This window comes from Rhyacophila brunnea, unplaced genomic scaffold, assembly GCF_057557595.1.
Source record: "Rhyacophila brunnea isolate RB1 unplaced genomic scaffold, BYU_Rbru_1.0 scaffold_1, whole genome shotgun sequence".
NCBI lineage: Eukaryota > Metazoa > Arthropoda > Insecta > Trichoptera > Rhyacophilidae > Rhyacophila > Rhyacophila brunnea.
Window position 1 is genome coordinate 25,139,373 of NW_028232751.1, and position 20,081 is coordinate 25,159,453.

At 30.4% G+C, this 20,081-nt stretch overlaps 1 protein-coding gene across 3 annotated transcripts in view; it reads left to right on the plus strand.

Moving 5' to 3' along the window:
* The window catches only part of Sugb (Sugar baby transporter), a 37,941-nt gene extending 21,761 nt beyond the window's left edge, over window positions 1-16,180 (plus strand). For 2 of the 3 annotated variants that reach the window (XM_085942530.1, XM_085942534.1), the window contains 3 exons: window positions 2,712-2,923; window positions 7,519-7,705; window positions 7,910-9,396. In XM_085942530.1, coding sequence (XP_085798656.1) covers window positions 2,712-2,923; window positions 7,519-7,705; window positions 7,910-7,995 — 485 coding nt within the window. In that variant the 3' untranslated portion in view covers window positions 7,996-9,396. Of the gene's footprint in view, window positions 1-2,711; window positions 2,924-7,518; window positions 7,706-7,909; window positions 9,397-15,982 lie in introns of those variants that run through there. The other variant, XM_085942543.1, reaches the window with a different exon arrangement.
* Window positions 16,181-20,081: the final 3,901 nt, after the last annotated feature.

A 20,081-nucleotide genomic window follows, 5' to 3' on the forward strand; every position in this document is an offset into this window, starting at 1 on the left:
CTTACCTAGGTAGATACTTGAAATATATCAGTCTGTTCAACAGTTTCTGTCTTGCACGAGTACACTATTTATCATTGTTATGCATTTATTGTTTACACTTTATCATAATTTTATTAGAGGTTTTTGAAATGACAGGAACAACTTTTTCACAATTGAAATTTAGCAGGGCAAAATAACAATCAATGAAAAAAAATGTGAGATACACTAAGAAGAAGATTTCTTGTTATAACATGTTGAGAGCCGCTAAATTTATTTCATTATATCCAATCAAAATTAGAACAGAATAATAATAAACATTTGAAAAAAAATTAAATAAAGTACAAAAAATGGAAACCGCTGGTTTGCTATAGTCTACTATATAATCGAAATAATTATAGTAGAATATCAATCGCTGGAACAAAATATATGAGGTGAATTTAGAAAAAAAAATCTTTTTATAAAATCTTGAGAACCACTGAATTTATTTTACAATATTTTACTCTCCAACCAAAATAAGAATAGTAAGTATAATAATAATAATTGTAGAAAATTAAATTTATTATACAATCAAAATAATGATAAAGTGTAATAATAATCATTCGAAAAAAGTCTGAGGTAAAATTATTTAGAAAAAAAACATTTTATGAAATGTTGAGAATCACTCAATTTATTTGACCATAATTTACTATGCAAGTACATAGTAATATAGTTTTATAAAAATATATATTTTATAAAAATTTATATTTTTATAAAATGTAAAATGAACAACTGACCTTGCTTTTACTATACTTTGCTCTCGCGACACTGGTTGGGAAACACCGCTATAATATATTGTGTAATAAAAATAGTAAAAAATAGATATAAAATGGCAAAATCACAAAATAAATAATATCGAATAATTATTATCGCGATCCAATTTCAATGCATGCAATCCGACCTCAAGCAAAAAACTAAATAATATCCAAATATTTTGCTAAGGGTTGTGCAGAGGGTGAGGTTTACCTAAAATCGGCATAATATTTGAATCTCTCTTGAGTGATTGAAACAACGATACCTAATGACCCGAAAGCAATCAAGCTGTCAACAAGTGTGAAAAAAATTGAAATGTGGGACACATGTATGGCCCTTATTCTTGCCGCCGCGTTTGGTTATCTAAATGTAAACAAAATAGAGCTGTATTGGAAACTTTTGAAAATAATATTTTTTATAATAATTTGTAGACATATTATATGTATAAATGAATTTCTACATATTTGGGATCCAAACAGAACTGAAAACTGAAATTGCTATGCATAAAAAAATATTTTCGTAATAATTTATAAAATTTTGAACACATAGTTGTTTCCAATTTGGGCCTGGAATCTTCGACAGAACATCTGTTACTGATGGTAGAATTAAAATTTTTTTTCAAAAGAGAATAAAAGGGGATGTAGGAATTTTACGGAATTAGATTTTGTTCGTAATAGTTGCGTTTATTTACGTATTTTTTTCTCACTAGAAACAAATATTTATTTTATAATAACATCTAAAAATTGATGATAAATGTATTTGTGTTGTCTGTAAATAATTATTACATCGAAATTATTCTATTATTATCTATTATTATTGAAAATTTCGAATGATACGGTGTCGCCGCACATACGCGGCGATACTCTATTTGGATCACTACGGTGTCGCCGCATACGTGCGGCGATACTAATCAAAGGGTTAATACGTCTTCTCCCTCTCTCGCTCTCTCCTACACGTTAACATATGTTTTCTCTCATGTGTTACAGACAGATAAATCATGACAATTATAATATAATGAAAAGTCTTAGAACTTTTGAATGAATAAAATACAAGATGGTTGGATTGGACATACATGATTCATACGCACTTTTACAGAGTGAACAAAAATATTGAAAGCATAGTTTGCTATACCAGTCATATTTACACAAGATTGAATATGCAAACATTGTGTAGTCCTGTTTCAGTGAAGTATTTTTTTTTTGCTGAGACTTGAAATTTCATTCTGCCGTTCGTTATATGCATTTCACGATTGTTTCGGTCGTTTTTTCAGTACGGATGGTTTCGCTGTGTGACCGTCATTTCTTTATGAAGGATGATAATTTGTCTGTTATAACCATCATGTTTGCCGAAGTGTTAATGGACTTTTTTATAATAAATGGTTGCTAGACGTTCGTCCAACATATTGGATCCATCTTTGGATCAAGCACACATTGAAAAGAACAACACGTAATATTTGCCAGATACCTCCCAACTACATCTCTATGGTGCTATATAATTAATAAGATAAAATTGAACACACAATTAGAGAATACAAATCTTGGACACATTGCGATGTATGAATACTTCTATTTTTCAATATATCCATCTATAGCAGGCTTGTCTGAGGAATCTCAATTGTGCCAACAGTCAAATCGAGGGATGGAATTTGGTTGATTGCATCATAGATTCAGCATTTTCATATTAACTGTCCCATGTGACCTTGTATCACTTGATTCATATTACATCACTCATAGCCTGCCACAGGAGTCAGAGAAGGAGAATATGTGAATCCCTGTGCTTTAAACTGAGGCTTGGAGAAGAGATACTTTTTTTTGGGAAGGGGATCTAGAATCAATTGAAAAAAATTCAATTTGTACTATGTACTTTTGGCACATCTTTGTTAAAACTTTCAGGACCCTATACATAATATACTAATACATAATATTTTACCGATTTAATTTCAGGGGCCTTGCTAAAAAAACTTGGGCACTGGAACTCTATGTCTCTAGTTTTGTTCGGCTTTGGTGTAAGGTTCATACTATATTCGGTGTTGACAAATCCTTGGTGGGTGTTACCAATAGAGTTTTTCCAAGGATTGACCTTCGGAATGCTTTATACTACTATGGCTTCATATGCGAGCTCAATTGCACCAAAAGGTGCTGAAGCAACGATGCAGGTACACAAATTTCATGTTTTGGATCATTACTTTTTATTATATAATATTTTGCCTAATCACAATCAAAATGTTTTCTCCCTGGTGGTTTTCATATAAATATTATTAGAACAATAATTTTAAGTATACTATACATATTTTCTAACAGTGGCTTGCTTGTCGAAAAAACTTTTTATCTTTATAAAGTCATACTGAAAAATATTCCAAATAACCTAATGCTGCCACTGCTAACATGTGATAAATGATAATGATAAGTGGTAGGTAGGTAGGACCTTATAAAACACAGGTGCCGAAAAATGTCTATAAAAAATCTAATAATGATGCAAAATAAAAACTGACTAGCGAAAAATATCTGTAAGGTATTCAACTACGATACCAGCTAAGAAATAAACCACTCAATGGTAGTGAAAGAATGACATCTTCGTGATTATTACACAGGCGGCTTTGATCGGATACGGCGGCAGCGAACTTGTTTAATGCATACTGTACTACGAACTACCAACTTTAGTTTCGGTTTTTTGAGAAAAATAGAAATAGATTTTATCCAATGGTAAAGTATCATTATTTAAATTTTGCCGATAGATGTCATTGTAAGCTGTGGTTGTTGGATATAATTTGTAATCAAACGACGCGAGCCGGAGATAATATTATAATATATTATGTGTGAGCCGGATTTTGGCAGTTATTTTTTAACGGCTATATTCAAATTCAGTTTTAACCTTAGAAGTATTAGATTTTGATTGGGAAAAAAATATTATTGGATTCTATGAGGTGGATTGATTGATTAGTTATTAGTTATGATAATATGATTTTTAAAAATAATTTCAACATTACAAAATATTAAATTAAGAAAAATACAGCATTTTTATAGTAAGAACTAAGTGTTTTTGGATGAAAATATAAAGAAAAAAAACTTAAATATTTTTTAAATTATTTTTCCCGTAATCACACCTATCCATTGTATAAGTATATAAAAATATTAATTTTTATTATAAAGTAGAAAATCATGCATTTGGGATAAACATGTTTTTTTATTAATTCTTATGACTTTAATAAAATCTTATTCCGCGATTCACTTTTTCTAATTGTTTGCAAAAAGAAAAATTTGTGACACGTTTAGAGTGATTGTGTGTATGGTAATGTAATGAATATCTTCTTCATCAGAACTGGAACCTTATGACTGAGTATTGTCATGAGGTTCGATTTGGCCATGTGACAGCCTTCTCTACAGCTTCGCTCCATTCCTAACGGCCTTCACGGCTTTGTCAATGTGAAATCTGTCGCATTCTTGATTTGGTCCGTCCATCTGGAAGTAGCTCTTTTTCGCCCTCTCCAACCTTTGACCTGTCCCAACATCACCAGTTTCTCCGGGTTATCATTTTCTCTGAGGGATATATGACCAAAAAACTGAAGAGTCCGGTGAAGGCAAACCAGGGAGAGTCTGCCTTGAATCTAGAGTCGTTAGTACGTTTAGCCATCCATGAAATTCTCAGCATCCACCTCCAGCGCGACATTTCAAAAGTGTCTAGCCTCTGCCTTTTTCTTGTCTTTACCGTCCAAGTCCGTTCATATAGAAATCGGGAAGACAGGACATCTCACTAGATGTATTTTTGTACTTTGGTAATATTTTTGCTCTTCCAAATTAGTTACATTTTTTGTCATTGCTATTCTCCTTTTGATATTAGTCTCTCGTATCCACCCTTTTCAGATATGCTTGACCCGAGATAAACATATTATTTGCTAACCATCTCTATATCTTTTGGCAGCAGACGGTTGCAACAGTATCATTACGATCTATGATGGTCAATTTTGTCTTGGATATTGAATATATCGACTATTTAAACGCAAAACTGCATAGGTGCTTTTTTGCAATCTTTATGCAGTACTTTCTCTTGCAGTCCGACAAATCAACACATTGAAAAACGTCAGCTTCTATCAGTGGCGACCGGTGAGTTATTTTACTGGGAGTTCACTTTTTTCACCTTTTGACTGCCGTAAAAAGGCCTTTGCCTTCATCAAAACTTCACCAAAAAATCAAAAAAAAACTATTGGTTTTTTAATTAAGTATATTTAAAAGAAATCATAAATAACTCACCATTTATTATTTGTTGTACCTCTAAAAAAAGTTTTTCTTGAAAAAAAATGGATTTTAAACTTTTACACAAACTGGTTGACACAAACTATTTGTTTTGGCCGAATTATTAGTACTACTGAAATATCTCGTATCCGGCAGTGACCGGGATTTATTGTTCATTTGTATGAGAAATCCATTCTTCTGTTTTTCATCGACACAAATTTTTCAATTACGCGTTTGTTGAAGTCAGGAATCTCTTGTATCATTCTTTTTTTGATACTGAGCATACATAATCCGTTCAATCTTGGTTGCGCGATGGTGTTTCTACTAAAACACTTGATCCGTTTGAGTGTAGAAAAACATCTTTCGCTTTCCACTGATGTCATCGGAATAGTACAAATTAAGTTTAATAGTAAATCGTCTCGAAGCGGTACAAAAGCGATTTCGTAAGCACGTCAATTTTAAAGCTTACTGTTATGATTTATCTAATTCTATTTCGACCACTGCAACTTTTATGGTACCATCTTTGGAAAGTCGACGTTCTATATCTGATCAATATTTTCTTTTTAAAATTATCAATGGTTTTGTTGACTCGCCAAATCTACTCGAAAGGGTGGGTTTCCATTGTCCATCAAGATTTACGCGAAACCAAACTTTGTACCATATCAGTCGTAGCGGTTCTAATTATGCACAAAACTCTTTTATTCGGCGCTCTTGTTTAAATTATGATATGTATTTCTCTACCGTTGATCCTTTTAATAATTCACCTGTTTCATTTAAACAGGCTATCTCCAAAATTTTGTATAAATAGATATATATATATTTTTTTGTTACTTTTTTTGTATATAATTTAATTATTTATTATTCTTCCTCATTTTTCTCATGTAATTTCTTTATATTTATGTTATTCTTACTCTCTATTTTGTTAGGCTTAACTATATCGTCGGTCCCTATTAAAAAAGTCGGATCTGAAATTTTGTCATTTTCGGATTATTACGTAAAAGTTATTTAAACACTTTAAACATTTATACCACAATCACAGTTTTTTTTTTTTGTTTGAAAAATTTCGAGATATTCAAGTTACAAATGACGAATCTACCGAGAGTGTCCGAATAACAATGTCGGTTATTACCAACCGACATTGTTGGCTGGGCGTGGGTGAGCAAGATGCGTCGGATCTGACGGTTGCTGCTATGTTCACAGGACAGACGGATGTTTTTATAAACGTTTAGAAAAGTTTCTATAACCCGTATTTTTATTCATTATGGCAAGCAATAGGTCACAAAGGATATTTGATGAAACATCTTTGATTGCTCGTACTGAAAAATAGCATTTTGCAGATCCGACTTTTTTAATAGGGACCGACGATATTATAATGTATACATGGAAACTTTGCTGGTTGCAATAACTTTTCATTATTATATTTTAAATTTTTGTAATCAAAACGTAACTGTTTACTATACTATAACTTGCCAACGCGGGACAATCTTGTCTTCATGTTAGCAAATGTTTTATTTTATTGAATGGACAATTATTGAGAATATTACCGTCAACAATGCCATTTATCATTCAATTCGAATAACAAAATAGAACTTCCGCTTATGAGAAGCAACATATTAAGGATTGGCTTACTTCAATAATATATTGAGAAAATAGGTGATCTGATTTAATGTGGCTCTTGAAAGCAGTAACTCATCAAAATTGACATTATTAAAGCATGTAGCCGTGATATTTTACGATTTCCACCCTACCACGCATATTAAACCCCCCACAGAGCTAGTTTGGAGAGATATCATAATTGATAAACATTGTGAATTTAGTTGTCAAACTGAAAAAAACTTGAAGTTTATTTTTAAATTGTACTTCGCTTAAATTTGAGAAATGTTGTCAACATGTGCGGAAATTTAATATACGTACTGTGAAAAGAATTTATTTTCATAATAATATTGAATAAAAATTGTCAAACAATACTTGTTGTGTGATACGGGCTGTATTGTTTTAAAACCGAAGATACCCGACAAAATTCGAAGCAGCATTTGGGCGAGAGCGACTCAAACCGTCGCTCGCGAAGACACGTTTCACGAACAAAAAATATGTACATATTGGTATTTCACGCGACTCTTTCTCATTGCAAAAGCATTAATCGAAATAAGATTACTGGGCGCTTTCCGACGGACGAGCAAAATTGGATATCGCTCCCATGAACGTATAATATAATAAGTATTTAAAATAGCCGGTTAAAAACACATATTAGAATTTGTTTTTGTAAATGAATTAATGACTACGGTAATAGATAAGAACACTTTTAATAAATCAAATATAAATGAAATACTTATTAAAAAAATAAATGGTGTTCACCGCTCCAGCGCTCTCAAGGGTGCATCGCCACTGGCTTCTATAGCTTCAATGCTTTTTTTCACATCTTAAAAAATACATCACGTCATTTCAAATCCAGATTGCATTACTCTAGTAATAAGTTATCAATAGTCTCATCAACAGTTGATATGGTTTAATGTTTTTTTAGGGTCTGGTTGGTGCTGTATTTGAAGGAGTTGGGATATCATTGGGAAGTTTGCTTGGAGGATTCCTGTATGCAAACACTGGGGGAGCAGCCACTTTCAGAATATTTGGATGTTTCGCCATAATGGCCTGCCTGATGAACATTTTTTTACAGTTTACCTTCTGTCGAATACCTATCAACAGAAACGAAGGTACTAAATGTAGCTTACAACAAATATGCAAAAGTACTTACTGCACATTTCCACTGTATATATTTTGAATGGCTATTAAATAATTAATTCATTCATCTAATAATAATCAACATTTTCTTTATTATTGATTTCAGTTGCTTGATACTAATAGTACTAATAATGATTAAAGTTTTTTTATGTTTTTTTCTATTTGCTTTTTGACAGAAAACTCCTCCATTATTCATTACGCTGCGCCAAACGATGCCATTGACCTGATGAGTGATCATTATGAAACTGCTGCGCTAAGATAGTATTAAGGCCAACTGCCAATTATTGTATAATTATTGTTGTAATCATAGATAGAATAAGTATTCTCAGCCATTGCAAATAGGCATCTGGCATGCATACATAAATGGATGGTCTTATGCAATAATCATTTTCGCACCAAAATGAAATTTTGAGTAAAAGGTTTTGAAGTTTTTTGCAATAATTGATTTAGTAAGGTTCAATAAGGGGTTATCTTGCCCTAATGATGGCAAGGGGGTTTGATATAATGAGAATTTGTGATGGGGTTATGGGGTGAGGGTTGCTGTAGCAAATCTGACTTCACGAAACCAACAAAATATAAACACTTTTTTCTGAGAATCGATTGTTAATAATGTATTTATTTTTTAACAATTGGAGAGTGCCTGTTTCAAAATAGGATGTAATTAAATAGGGGTAAAATTTTTGTGATAAAAGGCGACGATTGGAGAGAGGGAGTCTAAATATAACCAAAATTGTGTGATCTAAGTTAGGGACTAACCCCTGTCAGATTAATGACAGTTCTTAAGTACTGTTTGATTTAGTATGTACTCGATTAACCTTATCGTGATCTTGTATTATCACAGTATCTCCTGAAATAACATTATTATTGCATTCTTAGTAGTTTAAAAATGCAAATGACACCATTGATATGTGAACAGTGGCCACGTTGTTATTGTTTGGTGGATATGTAACTGTTTATTGCAAATTGAATTCAGTTATTTGAAAAATCATAAACAAATTTACAATATATTTTTCAAAATTAACTAGTCGTTAAAACGGAAATATGAAAAGGCACAAATAATATGTCATAAATAATTATTACATAACACCATTAATATCACCTGTATCAAATATAAACACTGTATAAGCCATTTTTGATGAAAATAACTTTTTAGAAAAAATGAAATAGGTAATACATATAAAGGAAAGCCATTTGTGCATTATGGAAATAAAAATTAACAAGAGAGATAAATCATTTGTTATTTAATTTTGGTGTTTGGTCATTCAATATTTGAGCGTTTTAAGATAACATAATATTATACGTACATTGTCGGCACCCGTGATTTGATTTGGTATTTGGAATTTTATATTTGCCATAAACCTTTTATAGATGGACATACATTTAAAAAATTGTTTTGCATAAACCTGTTGGCATATATGGTGTTTTTACTTGGCCCAGCCGATATACTTTACCTGTCTTATCTCGATGGCCAATAGTAAGCCGCTGTCGATGGGACCATTCCTTTTGCAACGGAGAGGTAGCAGGATATGTATACTGGATGCCTATATGTGGTTATTGTTCATGAATTGATATTTCAAAAAATAAATTCTTTAAATTAATTTTGAAAACTTGACTAAGAATACATTATAAAAGCTTGACTCATATAATAAACTGCATGGCAACCATTTATTAGTTAAGCTCTTTATTGCATTGGCTCATGTTTCAAAATGTATACAGTAAAACCTTGTTAATACGAATTCCATGGGACCGAAAATGGAAAAAAATTCGAATTTCGAAATATGAAATGTATTGGGAAACAATATTAAAATTTAGATTTTTTTTTTTTTTGATTTTCATTAATTTCGTTTCCGATCATAGATGTGCCTACCGAATTGGGTCATAAAATGTCAAGATAATTTTTATTACCTTCATAAAATAAGTAATTTTTGATGTTTTAAGAAAAGACTGTCACAATTTTCAATGACTTGCTCATGAAATAGTGTACTTTATTACGATTTATTGAATATTTTTATATGCTAGGACTCTGAATTACGAAATTCGAATTAAAGGTATGGTTTTATGTGAAAATAATGTTCAAGGGACTTTTTTTTCATGAAAATTTTGAATTACGGTGAATTTAGAATTATCAGTGTTCTTACTAACGAGGTTTTACTGTATCTATTATTTATCAAATATTTTATAATTAACTATTTCTTTCATTCAACGAATAATTTACAAGATTTAAGAATATATCATTATGATTATTGAACATATATAATTTTTGAAAAACACTTTCTGAGAGAGTATGTTATAACCAATAGAAAAAATCTTCTTTTGAAAAAAGTAAGTCACCCGACGTAGCTTGATTTGGAAGAACGCTGATGAGTAGGTATTAAAATTGACCAATAGTTAAAATTTGTTGCAATTAGTATGTCACGCCATAGCATATTGGTTAAATGCGATGGATGGGGCGTAAACCCGGGAGATACGGGGTTCGATTCCCCGTCGGGGTGACTTACTTTTTTCAAAAAAAGATTTTTTCTATTGGTTATAATATACTCTCGCAGAAAGTGTTTTTTTAAATTATATATGTTATCAAATATATTTAAGTGAATATAGACTCTCACTAATCCGAGTATAGAACGTTCAGCAATCGGGCATTATCTAACATTTTCAGTAATATCCAAACCCCATCGCTGGCGTAAGTGCGCTGACTGATTTCTGATGGTCCAATCAGCTGTTGGATTATTTATACTTATTGGTTTTCGACGAATTAAGAATACATATTACAGATGGCGTTGTTTAGTTTTTTTTTAATCATTAAGCCCTGCCTAACCAAACCATAATCGATAAAAAATATTCTGCTATCTATAAAATATTTTTTGACTATTATCTATTTTGACTTGGTTTACGCAGGGTTTAATTGAATTTAAAAAAATACCAACCATCTACACAATGTAGTCTTAGTTCAATGAAAACAAATACGTTTGACTAACAAAGTTTAGTGTGCACTAATTATGTAGGAGATTTTAACAGCCTACCTCCACCCTTCGCAACTGGCGTCTCTCTCCCATGTGCACCATTAACTTCAAATAATGTAAACTCAATTAAAGCTCACCTGACTGCATGGCAACCTCAGTAGTCTTGGGTAATTGATTCTGGAATATTAGTGATGCCTCACATCAAATGTAGGGGCCCGTGATATGCCTGGTAAAGACCAGCTGTAGTGTGCGGACTGATTTTAAAAATTCATATGTAGGAAATACATCTTAAATATGTACTTAAAAATTTTTATGTCTTTTTTTTCCAATTTTTCATACATTCCAGTAATTCGGCACCATTTGGTTTTATATAATGTTGGATTGGTGAGGTTTTACAGTACCTATAGATTAAAAAAAAATTCATGACTTATTACTCAATTACATCCAATCTACGTGTTTACTATAATTTATTCGTAGTTTGGTTCATTGTTAATGTGATTTCTTTTCACCGGTTCTATGCCTTCAGCGAGTTTTCTCACTCACATACAAATTTCGAGAGTTATCTCGTCCGACTTTAAACTAAAATTACTGCTTCTGCCACTATCGTATTGTATTGGCGTAGTGCATTACTGCCACTGTCGATTGATTTGCATAATCTAAAAAAATTAAACACAGTGACATCTGTTTGAATAATTATTAAATACTAAGCCACAAATTATGGTTTTAGTAAGAGCTTTGCTCTACATTCAACGTGTGTCGTTAAAAATCTGCAGCCTGTCAGATACTGTCACAGTAATATCGTGAGGCATAGCAAAGGTTAAAATTTATTGTTTTGGTCAAGCTTGGTGTTTTAATTGACAATTTTTTTTCATCAAAAGTTCACTATACAGGTTTATTATAAATATATACCAAATCGTCTATTCAATTCTAAACTATCCTAAATGCCAATTTTTCTAAATACATTTTATTACATCAATCGATACTCTATGGAATTTCCAACAGTTCTCTATAAACCTAAATGCGTAGGATTATATTGAATTTAAGAAAAAATTATTTTCATGCCACTTCTTAAGTCTCCTAAGTGACATTATTTGCCAATGTATTGAATTTTTCGTAAATTTGAAATTGGAAAAAATTCCTCAAAATGTATTGTAATTTGAAGCACAAAAAATGTTTTTTTAATATTTCGCCATTACAGAACTAAATCGAATTACGTTTAAGTTCGTAATTTCTAAATTTCGTTCTCCTGCACATTTTATGGTTTGGCGTTTTGGATAGTTAAGAATTGAATAGACAAAATACTATATTTTGCTATCCAGAACAATTTGCTAAAATCGATTTCTGAGTGAAAACCTGTACATCGAAAAAGACTGTTTTATTTGAATTTTTTAAAGCATCAAAATAATTTATGCGATCAAATGAAGTATCAAATGCGTGATTAATCATGAATTAGAATAAGAGCAGACTGCTAGTGTAAATATATATTCAAATTAATTAATAATTCAAATTAAAGAAATCTTAGGTGGTATTTGGGTTGTCATAGTGTGTCCTTTCTCCACCTGCCCTTGGTTGCAGAGGCCATTTTCAAGAGATAACATGGTATTTTTTAAAACTATTTGCATAAATAACTTTTGGTAATGTCTCTCTAAAAGGATGAAATGTATTCAGGTTATTATTAAATTGTTCGAATTAAATAAGTTTAAGTAAGTTTAAAACTTTGGAACCATTTACAATGTTGCCAATTTTCAACCACAATAATATGCCAGATAGGCAAAAAGCTAGTTGGGAGAAAAAATTTTGGATTGACTTTATGGCAGACTGTGAAACCGGACTATGTATATTGTGCAATGGTCCGTCATGTGGAATTCATGTTTTCGTATTTTTTTGCTTTTATATAAATAATTTAAAGCTACTAGTTGATAAATGCTACATTTAATGCCATTCGCCAAATGCGTATTCTACAAGCCAGATTAATGTTTAAAAACACTATATCTGGCAAGAAAAATGCAAAATTCACAACATTGGCCATTTACCTCCTAATTCGGTGTTTATGTAAGGTTATTTGTTTTAAGGTGAGGTGACAACAAACATTGCTTCGAGTAAATTATGTTACCTAGTCGATATCTATATGAAAACCTGTTTTGTCAGACTGGATATTGGTTTTGCTGAATGTGCATGAAATTTTCAAATGTATCTCGTCCCTATTAATGTTGTTAGAGTTTTGGTGTATAGAGGAGAAGAAAGAACCAAAGATTAAAAAATAACCATAAAAGCCTAAAGCAACAGCTTAGGAGAATTTAAAGAAGTAGATCCATGTTCAATAGCATTGAGAATTGAGAAAAAGACACACTTTTAAAGCTATTTACTTATCTCAGTTCTGTGACAATGCCACTTGGTCTGTAAATTCAATCAATCTGGGTAAATAACAGTTATTGGACAATGTGTAACTTATAGGATAGTTGAATATGTATAGTGCATGGTTGTCTTAAAATAGTTAAAGAAAAATCAAAAAATCATAAAGATTATCTGATTTTTAAGTGATTTTCAAATTTCAAATTTGAAATTTGCTATTGAGGCTCCATAGTCAACAATGTGACACCATCAGCCAATAGACCTCGTACAAATGGTACGAGATTGTTCAGCTTGTCTTGCTCTGGTTTTGTTACTCATCCAAACTAACGATTTTATTTTCATTGTACCCAATATTTAATTTATCATCTTCTCTAGGAAGACATTGTTTATTTTTGAAATTCACTGATTATTATTAAAGCTACGTAAATATAATTTTATATTACACGGATTGAACTGGTCTTGATTATTATTGAAACTGTGTGGATGTAAATGGCACGATGGCCGAGCGGCTTAAGCTATATTGTCGGGGGTTCCAGGTACGAATCCTGGGTCTGGCAAATACGCATATTGTTTTTCAATTTGTGTTTGGAATCAGAGTATGGACCTAATAGGTTGAGCAAGTGGTTAACATCATTTCTCCTAAAAAAAAAAAAAACAAATCTGTTAATACAACCTCCACTCTGTGGAGATCCTCTAAGGATCGAACATGGTGAAGTTTGTTAGTAATATAGTTTGTTTTATTTTGATGAACAAATATCAACAGTTAATGCAATTAATAAAATAGGTAAGTACATACTAAAGAAAATAAAAAAGACAGTTTTTTTAGTTACCAATTTATTCAGTAAGTTATACATATTGTATGGTTATTGACCAAATATTGACAAATATAGTTAAACTTTGAATATTGTAAATAGATTTGTTTTACTACACATTTTTTAAAATAAAAAGTATTTCTTATGTTTATTAATAGCAGAATAAAAAGTCACACTTCTAAATTAAGTAAACTTAATATTTAAATAAGTAATGTATTGTAGATTCTCGCATGTTTGAAATTGCTTTTAAAACAATAGTGCGGGAACATGATAACTTGTGTAACATTAAAGAGATATTATTATATGTAATCAACATTGTTTTACTGAATTTTTTGAAAAAAATAAAGATAATCAGAAATCAGTGTTTTATTTTGATTCAATCATAATTGTGGTGGAGTGATGCTGAATGAAAGAATAAATTATTATTTTAACCTAATCACCACATAACAATACACCGCAAGTTAGTATTTATTGGCATTGTATGCTATTATGATAATGTCGAGTGGTTTTGATTCTGGTGATGTGTGTGTGATTGGTTAATTATTATCAACATATCCATTGAATTTAATAAATTGTTTTCACTGTTACAAAAAGCTGTAGATAAATTTGCTTTTGTAACGAGAGTCATTTATTTTGAATACATATTCGCTAACTTCACAAGCAATCATTTTGACAAGACGTATTAAGAACAGACTTGAATTTGGAATGGTTTTTCATTGCTTAAATTTGTGGATTTACGATGTATAAATAAACATCCAGTAATCTTGCTTGTCCATAGATAACAAATAGAATTCTTTCATATTATGTAGATGGCAGTTATTTTCTGAAATTTTCTGAATGTTGATTGGAACATATGGAAGATAAATCCTTGGATAATTTAATAATTTATACCAATATGAATTTTGCGAACGCCAACAAATATATAAAAATTGAATTTATTAATTGATTTAATGTAGATTTATTGTTCTTACTATTTGTTCTTATTATTTAGTCTTTAAGATGGATTAATTTTATTTCTTAGGCTGCAAAATATTAACATAATACAATAAAATTCACCATGCAAATCGGTGAATAAATTTGTTTTTATTTTGAATTTATTCTAGACTGGGTAGGTCTGCCTGTGAAATATATCAAAGTCCTAGGCCAACAAAGAAATGTGAATGAAGCTAGATTAGTTAAATTTTGGCTACAATTATTTTTACATTTTATATGTACTGAAAAAAATCGAGTTGGCTGGATCACAGTTCACTAAAAATGAACTTTCCATAAGATGTTACAATATGATTGTAATTATCACAGCAATGTTAATGCAAAGTGCTTCAACCATATGACAAATTTTTCATAATATTATTAGTATATTTAAATACCAGACATAGGCAAAATAATTAACAATTAATGATGCGTCATCCGCATAAGCACATTATTATCACTAAGCCAGAATGGGCTTTCATTTCTGAACACCATTTATAGCTGGCATAAATTCTGAACAACTTTTAAATCAACTATTACAAATACAATATAATGTGTACATCTACTTTTGGTATTTCTCTTAAAATAGACTTAGGAAAACTTCAAAAGAATAACCTTTATGTAATACATTACTAGGTATATTTAGATTGCACGATTTTAACACATCATAATATTCAAGAAATATATTAATATCAACTTTATTTCTCACGAAAGAATGTTTTTGATTTCTGATGGTTGCGCTTGAAATAATTTCATTTACATATTAGCTACTTTGAAAACAATATAAAGAATATTGTATGCAAAGAATTGAAATCAATTTTTGTTTTCATTTAACCTTTTACTGCACATTTTTTTTTTTCTCAACAATTAATTTCGTAATTTTAAATGAGAGTTTTCAAGGTCAATAGGTCACTTAAACTTTGATTTAATATTCCTACTACTACATATAAACCTTCAGTGTACCTATTTATTTGCTAAGTATATCAGAGGGGTCAAGTCTGCCAAACACCATATTATGTGTAAGTTTTAATAAAGAGTGTTTTGACCATACCTACAGGGAATCTTATAAAAAATTTATATATGCGATTCTAAAATGTTAGAATGGTTAAATTTTTAACTATAAAAATTAATATTTTGGCTTGATTGGCATTTGTAGACGGCGGACCGTGTATCAACACGGATACAAAAGATGTCAACAGAGATATAAAAGCTTTGAATTAGCGTTACAAATTCAATGGGAAAAAAATTATATAATGAACCATCACTAATTAAATGATAAATCATAAAATCCATCGCAAAAAGTAAGTAGACCTAGCAAAATGTCAAAAGAAGTCACCATCAATTGAGCCCATATCCGGAAAACGAGCGTTATCCTGAAATTGGCAGTTAAACATTTCAGTTACGGATAAACAGCGTGCAACGCATGGTCAGTTTGGACTGTCTACTGCCACCTCTTGTTAGAATATCAAAGTAATATATGGTGAGTGCATGCATAGGTGTATTTAAACTAATTTACCAAAATACAGCGTTATCACGATAACGCTCGTTTTCCAAATATGGGCTCAATCGAGGAACACTAGAGAATATAATTTTTTTTTTACAATTATTAATACAAGCATAGTTACTAAAATAGCTCCGGTATCGCTACAATATGTTTTAAAATAAATACTCCATATTATGATATTATGCTCTAGGTATAGTTCAAACTCATTGGCTTTAATATTTTATTTGTAGAAAAATTCGTGATTTAGAATATAGCCTTTACATGTTATGTGTCTATCAGACATTTATATTATGTTACTAAAATGCATGTGTGCAGTTAATTTTAAATGTTAATATTAGCAAAATTTTTTAAACAAACAGTTAAATTATTAATTGTGTCTGTTAATTTTATGATTCCTTCATTTAAAATTAATGGTAGAATTTTCAGTATATTCAGACCAATGTTGGAAAACAGCATTTTTTTTCATAAAATTCAGCATGTTTTGATGTCAAACTAGGCATATAAAAATAGATAAGCTAAAAACATCAGTAGTGGATATAAATTTAATATTTTTACATGCTTTTTAAGAGAAAACCACAAGTCTAAGTACACAATGTGTATTAAAATATTCATTTACAATCATCTCAATAATATCTTACGCTAAACTAATGATAAAATATATCCCAAGCCTATAACAATACAATAATAAGATGATAGAGCAATGTAATGTATGGAAATATTTTAATTAGTTAAGCAAGGTTTCAAGATACGGAAACAATAAGAACACAACAATATTATAATCAATTGAGAATGTATTCAAGAACACCACCAACAATTTATTTTTTACAAATTTTTATTTGTTATATCATACTTCTAAACTACTACGTATTGCCAAATATGTAAAATGTTATCTAATAACAGTAAATTCATTTTTTTTACTTTATTAGGGCACCCCAAAATTTTTTTCTTAATTATAATATGTTGTCACTTGGCGAGTGTTGGATGCCTCCCCAATACGACTAAAAATTCTTTTACATATGAATGTAAGTTTAGAATTACTATTTCAAAATTGTTTACTAATAACAACCCCATAGATAATATTAAATTTCAATAATTTATAATAATAATTCTGGACATGTCAGTGCCAATAAATGTGTCATTTACTTGTTTAAATATTTCGATAAAAAAAATGCAATTTACTTTTTTATGATCGAATGAAGAGATATATAGAAGAAGGGCCTTAGGAAAATTAGAGCGTTCTGCCGCAACAGTATTTTTGAAGTTATACTTCTTTTGGCGCGTTTGCGAAATCAAATCAGAGTGTATTTTTGGCGTGTTTATTAATTTTTAATTATTTATTAAGTTATTATTAAGTTAATTTATTTTTTCACATGAAAAAAAACGCACTCGATTGGATTCAAACCACCGATTGTTCGGTTATCAGCCGAACACACTACCTTTACGCCACAGTATGATACTGCAATCGTGACGATTATACAGGCAGCAATTTATTATTGTCGGCCATTTGCAATTCCTTACGTAAACAAACGTTTAAACGTCAGAGGTATATAGAAATAAACCAACGGTGTTCCAATAAGCAGTCCTTTTTCTTGAGTATGTAATTTAACAAGAGAATTAAGCGAAAGTCAAAGAATCTAGTTTATCACAAGTTTTGTTTTTGTTTTGTTACACCAAAGAAGTATAACTTCAAACGCGTGTACATAAGTACACACACCGATTTTTTGAATAATTATCGATTCCTTTTTTACCATGTCATCAAAAATCATTTTGAACTGATGACTATTGGTGTTGTTAATGATCAAACATATTAAACATACTGCTACGCCTTACATACATAAATAAAGATTAACATGTTTAAACCTGTTATTCTCGAAAGTAAAGTTTAGTACTTATACTCCTCTCCTAAAATCTCCTAAAATATACACAAAGTGCTCTATTCATGGCTGCTTTATTGATTGTTTGATGACAGATGTTGATAGACTTTTCTAACTATGGAATTTATCACCGTGGTTATTAAACATGTAGAATAGACTGCGGTAATATTTAAGTATCATTAAAAATATGAACATTCGGCTGGCAGTGACACAACAGGTTATCGGTTGTGTTTATGCATTTATGCATGGCGTATAAGCGTTGCAAGACAGACCCTGTCTTTGAGACACGATCTGTTAATTATGAATACCGAATGGTTAAATTCTGTAATGATGGATGCGGAGGGAGGGAATGCAGAAGTACATAAAGTATTTGTATTAACAAAAGGATAGGGATATATATGTAAAAGAGCGTCGAGGGATTTTTAGTTCCCTTGATTGCCATTGCATATTATGTGGAAGTTACACTGGTACATTTTATATTTTGTTTCTTCAATACAATGAAACTTTTTCAGATATTAATTTTATTATTAGTTTAAAAGCTATTTCCATAGCAAGATTTAATATTCCATTTATTTAAAATGAAAAGGAAGCTAATATTGTTTTAGATTTCAGATATCTACTTCATTCATGAGTTATTGACCTCAATTGTTTTATAAATAAGTAGAAAGAAGTTCATATATTTGTTAAAAATATGTAAATATATTGCAGTGGAGTTCATAAAATATATATTATAGAGTAAAAATATTTATCCGTATTATTATTCGTTGATTAGTAATAATAATGTACTGTATCCATATTTTATGCATACAATGAAATGTCATTTGAAACTAATAAACAAAACCAAATTTGGCAAATGAAGTTATGTCATCATTATTATGTATTGAATGACCTGTTGCTTAAAAGTGCCCAATCCCGATTTATTATTGAATTCTAGAAAACAAATCATCCAACAGTAATTCATCCCTTGTCACCATAGTGAATTAGTAATATTCTAATCGTCTTTTATACCCTCATCTAAAAAATAATAAAACTTCTGACAAGATATTAAGGTTCATCATTAAACAATTTTAAGTCCCTATTATCCTATTTCATTTAACACATGCGATCTAACTACATGGAAAATTCAACTGTATTTAATGTATGTATATTCATATGAAGTCGTTTTTGTTTATAGTGACATGTGAATCTCATACAGCAGCGTTGCATACATATTTGGGGAATCACATAAATATTATACCCAGTTGTAGTTGATCATACTGAGAATTGAATATTTTGACAATACTGGCCGAGTGTGACATCAACGACTGACCAATTGAAGGTGACTAACAGCGACTCTTATAAGAACACACAAACTGGTATACTAAATCTCTCAATTAAAGCCGGCTGTGCTCCTTGGTTGTTTTCGACATTATATGATATCTCAGAACTGGTGAAACTTTTAGTGAAAAATTGATTATTTTTGTATTATCACAATTAAAGCCTGAAGTTTACGCATGTGTTAAACGCAATAGTGAAATTCGGATTTAACAAGTATGCATAGCATCTCTCACAATTTAAAAAGAAGTATGCGGTTACATTAAAAATTCAATTAAAATAACAATGCAGATATGGCACTAGAAATAGAAATTTAATTCTTCAAATTGATTATAATAATTTTATTTATGAAACAAGCAAAAATTTATTATTAACAAACACTCTTTTCTAACATTAACTTTAAACATAATTAGAAATTAAAGATTTTCAACCCTCAGGTACCTACTTAAAAGAAAATAATTTCACAATATAGTTTGCTAGTTTAATCAATGTTGAAAATTATATGTACTTAATATATTTTTTAATTTAGCAAAAAAGGTGTAGGTATATAATTTGACCAAAAA